General features: G+C 37.1%; 1 protein-coding gene across 2 annotated transcripts in view; it reads left to right on the top strand.

Annotated features, from left to right (window-relative positions):
• Positions 1–7,860, top strand: part of kcnh1a (potassium voltage-gated channel, subfamily H (eag-related), member 1a) — an 80,895-nt gene that overhangs the window by 3,991 nt on the left and 69,044 nt on the right. Inside the window, exons 2-3 of one of the 2 annotated variants that reach the window (XM_008428788.2) lie at positions 1,036–1,062; positions 3,723–3,846. In XM_008428788.2, the coding sequence (XP_008427010.1) occupies positions 1,036–1,062; positions 3,723–3,846 (151 nt within the window). The remainder of the gene's footprint in view (positions 1–1,035; positions 1,063–3,722; positions 3,847–7,860) is intronic. The other variant, XM_008428789.2, reaches the window with a different exon arrangement.

The raw sequence follows: 7,860 nt of genomic DNA on the forward strand, positions 1-7,860 counted from the left end.
ATATATATGAGACACAGTTAGTGTCTGTCTCTGTGCTATTTTGATTACTTTAGATGTTGACATTCTGTTTTTTCAGGCAGTGTTTTGTGACGTTTGTGTGACACAATGAGCTGATTTGGTGAAAACATCAACAACACAAATCGGTAAGGAAGCTGCTAACTACAGAGAACTGCTAAAATGTGCCCACATTCAGCATCTTTACTATGTTTAAAAATGAAAGAGATGCTACCAGTTGGAGAACTACATGTCAGCTGTTCATTCCGGTTGTGTGTGAGAGAGATGAGACTTTCGGTAGCTAACAGGAAGACTGAAAAAAAATACAAGTTTAAAATATTTTTATTTTTTTTATCGTTTTGAGCTTCCAACTTCTGCCTGTCATTGAACATCCTGGATTTGGGAATGTTGTCAGCCTCTTGGAAATTTCGCAATAAAGAAAAAGGTTGACAGTCTCTTGAAAGAATACTAAAACTGCTGTTTAAGTGATGCTAGCTGCGCTAACAGCACTAATTGCTAGCAGAAAATGCTCGAGAGACTTAAGTATATCAGTTTGGCAATTATTCTATGTGTCTTTTAACATAGGAGCAAATAAATAAATAAATTAAATAAAACTGCTTCACAACGACTGCTTGCTCTGTGGGACACTGCCTCGGCTCCTGGTGCCATTAATTATTGACCACTCATAGCAGGGAACCAGGAAGAAGCGTTTTGAAGTCGTGAATTGCGGCTCTTAATGAGAATCAGATAAAGCAACGATTAGCAGGTCAGCGCTTTATAAAAACCACAGATCGACAATCAGCCGCAAAAATTATAACGCTCAATAAATATCAATAAAGCTAACATGTCGCATTTACCCGGAAACATTCAGTGAGTTAATGGAAAACAGCTGAATTATGCCTAAGTCCGTTGGGATTAAAGATCCAGAGCTGTGTGTGTCTTTTGTTTATTGCAGATCGTCATCTGTGTCTGACATTCTTCACTCATTCAAATGTTTCTCCCTGTACTCTGTTAACTTTCTTTTCTTTTCGAACATTTCAGTTTGGACACTGCCACATAGACAGACAGGTACACTGTGAAGTTTAACATGGAGTGCTCCCTATCTCAGCATCTTTATCAATGTATCTGTATCCAACGCTGTCATTCAGTAGAAGGCGCCTTGTTAGCTCTTTAGTCGTTTCTATGACGTGTATTTTCCCAGAAGTAAGTCAGCCAGAGAGTGTTTCAGTTCCAACCCCGTTTCTCACAAAGATCCTCATGCATGTTTCTGTTGTGAAGGACACATGGGCATGTGATGTGTTGTGGATCATCTTGTCACCGTGCTGATGCTTCAAGCTGCTGTTTTGTGTTTACCGTGACTTTCTGTGTCGATGAAAGTTTTCTGTTTTATGTGGCCAGTCTTTTTTTTTCTTCCCTTCCCTGCTCTTTTACCAACCCTACAAAAAGGTTCCTCTCAGACTAAAACTTACAATCTCATCAGTGAAAATGAGGATAATTAATTTTAAAATGTTTGATTTGATTTGCTTAAAAAAAAAAAATGCTACCCTTATTCCACGTTTAACTTTTGTTTTTTGTTTTTGTTTTGGACATCTGCAAAACAAAAAGACTGATTTTCCTTCAAGTATTTGTCTCTGCAAATTTTCCCCAAAATGTTGCCAGAAGTTGCCAAATTATTAGGTGCAAATGTTTTATTCTCCTACAAAAGTTTGGTCAATCTAATTAATAGCACAAACATGTTTTAGTAAGTGTAACAAATGAGATTTAAATGTCGTTCTTATATTTCCCATGGAAATAGCTAAAAACTGAAATATAAATAAATATTTAAGGATTTCTGACAGACGAGCATGACTATAAGACGAGTTTTAAGTTTATTTACTAGAATTGTTCTTTCTCCAGGGTGGAATGATTATGCACTTGAACACTTAAATAAATTTTATCAACATAACTTAAAACGTTCTAAAAGATTAATCCAAGTGTCTTTATCACTTCTCAGGGCAGGTTAGGCCTGTCTTTGGTAACATTGTCTTTAAGGAACATTTGACTGCGACGCAATTCATGAATCTATTTGTTGATTTGGAGCTAAGTTACAAAATGTGGAAACTAATATCAAAAACGCCTCACATCATGATGCCTCCTCCACCATGCTGACCACTTGGTACAGTTAAAGACTCATCTTGACTTTTCCAAATATATTGATGGTTGTAGTTGTTGATCTTTGTTGAACCTAAATTCAAAGGGAAAAGTTAAGGAATAGTCTTTAAAACAGGTCTGTCCCAGCATGACAACCTATTTATTTCTGTGCAAGAGTGGTCCAACATCCAGTCAAATATATGCCAGAGGCTTTTTGAAATCTTGGTAATGTGCTACTGCGGTAACTTGCAATAAGATGAAACATTTTTGAGGTTACCGTTAAGTCCAAAACGACTCACACCCCTGGCAGATGTAAATTTAAAATGAACGTCATTCAAACTAAGTTTGTTTCTGGTTGGAAGTGAGACAGGCTTCTGTCAAAACTCAACAGAACGACCGAAAACAATAATTGGTTTAGAAAAACATTACATTTTATTCACAGTTTAATAATAATAAAAAAATTACACATTACAAGCTATTTATAACTTACGCTTCTCAAAAATCAACAGGAAAACCCTAATGAAACTACCAAAAAGCTTTTTTTTTTTTTTTTTTTAATGATTTCTAATATTTTTTTTTTTAGATGATTTAGATTTAAATGATGAACTTCAAGGTTTTGAAGTAGGAAGGGCTCTTTACCATCACCCTTATCTCTAGCTTTCTGAACAAATCATTTATCAGATTTAGGTCAGGACTCCAAAATGTTGTAAAATATTATCTTCACTCAGAAGAAACATGTTGTAAAATCAAAAGATTACCTAATCGTCCACATGATGAAACATCTTCATCTTAGTTCTTTGTAGTATGATCATTTCCACCCTTGGCAAATAACAAATCAAACAAACTAAAAATCATCAAAATCATGTAAGTTTCAGCCCCCTGACAAGTAAACACAAACATTTGACTGAAACTGTAACTATATCTGTATCTGAATATTTAGGCTTACACCTAAATACTTAGAAACCTGTATCAGATTAAACCTCACACACCGGCAAAGTGATAAATTCGGTTTCTTAAACACTCTGCATAAAGAGCGGTCAAAAGGAGAGTTGTTTGTGTTTTCTACAGAGAAAGTTAAAAGAAAGAAAAAAGAAAAGCTGATTTTATGGTGTTCTGTTCTTGAAGCAAGAGTTTTACCCTGTGTGAAGAATGTAATGAGGCGTAGACAATTAGAGACCCTAATGGCAACCACTTAAAAGCGTTTTGGCACTCAAAGGCAGTGTATTTGCTACTTTTAACTAATGGTGTAAGCGTTACTGTGTAAACACACTTTTTCAATAAAATCCATGTTTCACACAGCTTTCAAAGATTCAAATCATGAGGATGTACCTTAGCTAGACGTCAAAACAAATTAACATTTAAATATTTTTGAACTGTAAAAATCTGTATGTAATTACAAAAACAGGTTTAAGACATATTTAGCTTTTAACTCTGGTTCAAACATGTTTTAAGTCGGATTTCCTTTGAGTTTCCATGGAACTCGTTCGTCTCGACCTTCTCCTGAGCCAAAATATCGTTTTAGATTGTGGATGTGATGACTTTTGACAGCACTCTGTCATCTAAAGTTGCTATTTTCTTTCATGTCCTCTTTAAAACAGACACCAACTTTGTCCTGGGCAACGCCCAGATAGTGGACTGGCCCATCGTCTACAGCAACGATGGCTTCTGCAAGTTGTCAGGCTACCACAGGGCGGAGGTGATGCAGAAAAGCAGCACCTGCAGGTAGGGCCGACGAGACGCACGCCTAAAAGTCACAATGTTGAAGTTTGTGAACTAGGGGTGCACCGATTTATTGGTGACGATTTCCTTAGTTTTGGGAGATCGGCCGATTATTACATATGAAGCCGATCTTATCTGCAGATCTTATCTAGCTTGGCAAATGTGTAAGAATCAACCGCTGTCCTCTTTTGCTCTCCGGTGAGAGAGGTTTTATTGACCTGGTCGTCCCTCCAAGTCATGTCTGCATCTTTACAATTAACAATAGTGACCCCACTGTTGCCAACTCAACAACTTTCTTTCTTGCTACATTGAGCAACGTTCCAGACAAAAAATAATGGTATCAGCCATAATTGGAATCGGCAGATTTTAAGAGATCAGTAATCAGCGATCGGCCAGAAAACTGCAATCGGTGCACCCCGATTGTAAACCTTTACATCCCCAAATGTGAATTTAAAAAATATCTTAAAAGCCTTTCTGTTAGATTATCCATACAGATTATTTTTGATTTGACATAATAAAGTTGGTCAGTATTTAACGGTGGAAATAGCTTTTATTAACTCATTTTTGAAAGTGGGTGCAATTCCAGGAATATCTTTCAAACTGTGTTTTTAGTTGGAGCTTCTTTTCTTTTTACTAATTCAGTACCCTATTTATAAAGACTGTCATTGGATTTGCTTAAAATGTTCTTCTGTTTTAATCAAGCAGAATTAAATGTCTGCAGTAAAATCTCTGTAGTCTCACTTAGAGCAGTAGGAAATGGGATAATGAACTACCATTATTTTCTAAAAATATATCCGATTATATCCAGAAATATGATTGGTAGGAAAGATTTTCCGCAACAGAAAGCAGTGTATAGATGCAAAGTGCAGAGAGACGGAGCCGTGGTTTGATTTTTATTAAATACGACATCGGAAGCAATTCTCAAATGTTATTTTTGCTAACCTCATGCTCACATGGATGGAGAACATTTCTGAACATTCATTTTTTTCAAATATTGCAGCAGATTCTTGGTTGTATTTTGGTCTGAAATTTGATTGAGCCATTCCAAAACATTAAACTAACACTAGTGATTCTTTGACTTTTTATAACTTGAACCGCTTAAGAAATGAGCCTAAAACTGTGGTTTTACTTCCTAAAACTACAGTACAGCTGGAGTTTGATTTTCCTTTGTTGTGAAAACAAAACCTCCTCCATTGGCATCTCACTGATAGTTGAAGCAATTAAGTTATTTGTTTAATTATGTGTTCCTGCGATGACATTTGAATTAGGCTTTAGGGTTGAAGATGATAATGTCACAAAGTGGTTAGTAGATGAGGACTGAGGCCCGAGGTAAAGTGAGATTAACGATGTCCAACACAGAACTCAGTGCCAGGAACCACAGGTGAGGAATGAGACAACACAAGCTCAGGATCCAGCAGGGAATGGAGGAGAGAGGCAAGGTTAAACACACAAGGGAAATAATCAGGGGAACAATAGACAGGTGGGATCAGTCAGGAACTCAGCAAGATAACACAGGGACTAAATTAACTAATAATCCCACACCAAAACCCAGATCCCTACAGATAAAAGTATGAAAAATGTTCCCAAAACTCAAAGCCCTGACTGAAAACATGTTGTTGTAGTGATATTTTTGAAAAGTTTTTTTTTTTTTTTGTATTTTTGCGTGTATTTGTTGGTCTTTTCGTGATTTGCGCACAGCCACAAACAGATTTATGTAATACATTTTAGTTAACATATTGCTACATTGTTTTAAAGTGGAAAATGTGGAAAAAATATATTTTATTTGCTCGTAGCCTGTTTATTGAGCATAACAATTACCCAGTCTGACTGGTTTGGCAAACTTAGTTTGTTATCACTTCCAAATTATAAGTCTAAGCTAAAAGTAAAAAGAAAACTAAACGGTGTACTTGCACTTGCACCCGATTCTCTGACAATCGCATTTAAAATGTTTGTAGTTAATTTGCAAATGAGTCAAATTAACATTATTATTAAATTATTATTATTAGACAGCATTAAAACTGGTGGTTTTAAGACCGAAAACGATGAAGCTAAACCAGTCCATTGTTGCTCTTGTTGTTGTCTTGGAAGGTAAACCTCTGCCTGTAATAGATTCATCAGTCATCAGTCTGGAGAAAAGTATCCCTACTGCATGATGCTGCCACCGCCATGGCTCACGGTTAGAATGGTGTGTTCAGGGTGATGCAGAGTGTTAGTTTTCCACCTCAGATAGTGGTTTAGATGTTGACCGAACGTTTAATCACGGGCTCATTTGTACGGAGTGCCTTCTTCCACGTCTTTCCTTTTCCCCTCATGACTCATGGCAAACTGCAGATTCAAATTCTCAGTGTTTTTATTTTCATTACTTTATTCTCAACAGTGATACAAAACGGCCATATTGGTGAAGTGTTTCTTGTTCGTCTAACAAACTTTTGAGTCTTTCACAGAAAATCAGTATTTATGCGTTGAATTTTACATAAAGGTAAAATGCATGTTGAAAACTATGAATCATTTCCTTTTCCTTCACTGACGCCTGGGCCGTTTGTCTTGGTCTATCGCATAAAATCTTAACGCAGCACATGGAAGTTGGATGTACTGTATCTGAGAAAGGCACTGTATGTATAGTTCAGCTAAGAACACAGTATAAGCTTAGCGGTTTTTTATTTTTTTAGTAAGTCCAGATGAGAAGTGTGTTTAAATGTTTTCAGTATGCATATAGAGTAATATATAAAAAAAGGTGATTGTTCATTGAGCTTGTTAAAACATATAACTTGAATTCCTTTTTTTGTTTTTCTTTCTTTCTGATATAAATGCTCCACCTACATGCTTAAATAATATAAAACTGAACGCCCTCTGGCTCGTGTTCTTGTTGATTTTAATGGGATTTGTGAGAACTCTCTGTGGCTCGTTGTAAAAAAAAAAAACAAAAACAAAAAAAACAGTCAATTAAAAGCCAGAGGAGCCTAAGCAGCGTCAATCTGGACATTTTCTGCAGCTGCAGTGTTTTCTCTCCTGTGTTTACACGACAGCCTCTTTCTGCAGGAAGGTGCCTCGAAGGCAGCGCTCCAGCACACAGAGGGACAAATGAGGCAGGCCCGAAAGTTGTATTTGTGGAAATATTTCCACCTCATTTGTATCGACTGTAATTTGTGTACGAGTGCAATTATTATTTTTTTTTTTTAAAGAATTGATTTAATTGTCAAGATAGTTGCAACACAACCAAACAGCCTCTTCTTCTTCTTCTTTTTTTTAAATTTCATTCCAAGAAAAGTCTCTCTTTCTTTGGGAATTGTGATCATTGACCTAGTTTTCTTGAAATCCGTCCAAAGAGTTGTGGAAATATTAGGGTGGGGCCAAAGTGGCAGACTTGTTGACTGATCGACTTTGACGGAGTCACGACGCCGACAACGCTCAAAGGCTGAGCTGTGACGAACCGACAATTTTTTCGTTTGTCTGTCGTTACAATAAACTTTAAATAGCCGTCAATTAAGTCGAGAGCCCCGGGCGATTATCTCAATGATTAAAGTGCGTGTGCAGAGTTCAGCGGCTAATTGCAGCCGCTCCTGACAGCGTTTCTTTTCTTTTTTCCTTTTTTTTAAAATTTTTTTTTTTACGCCAGACAATGAAAATCTGACGCGATATTCACAGTCCAGTAGGTGTTACCTGTTGGAAACAACAGAGATCCGTGATGTAATCAGGCTGTAAGAGCTGAAACTTCTTCTTTGTCACTGTAACTGTAAAACTGCGGACGTACGGTCTCCCCCCCCCTTGGGCTCCTCGCCCCAAAACTGTGCTCGTAAAGTGATAAAAAAAAAAAAAAAGCCATCGCAAATGAGCAATATTTCGGCTTTAGGAGGGGTGTGCTGTTATCCAACTTGTGTTTTTACTGTGCCTGTAATAAGCAAGTCAGTGCCCAACACAAACAGGAGTTGGTGCTGGCAGATTTAAGAAGCCGTGGGAGATTTCATCTGCTCCGGGAGATGGTGTTCGTCACAGCCGGCACATCGGCTATCACTATTT

Source organism: Poecilia reticulata, linkage group LG15, assembly GCF_000633615.1.
Source record: "Poecilia reticulata strain Guanapo linkage group LG15, Guppy_female_1.0+MT, whole genome shotgun sequence".
NCBI lineage: Eukaryota > Metazoa > Chordata > Actinopteri > Cyprinodontiformes > Poeciliidae > Poecilia > Poecilia reticulata.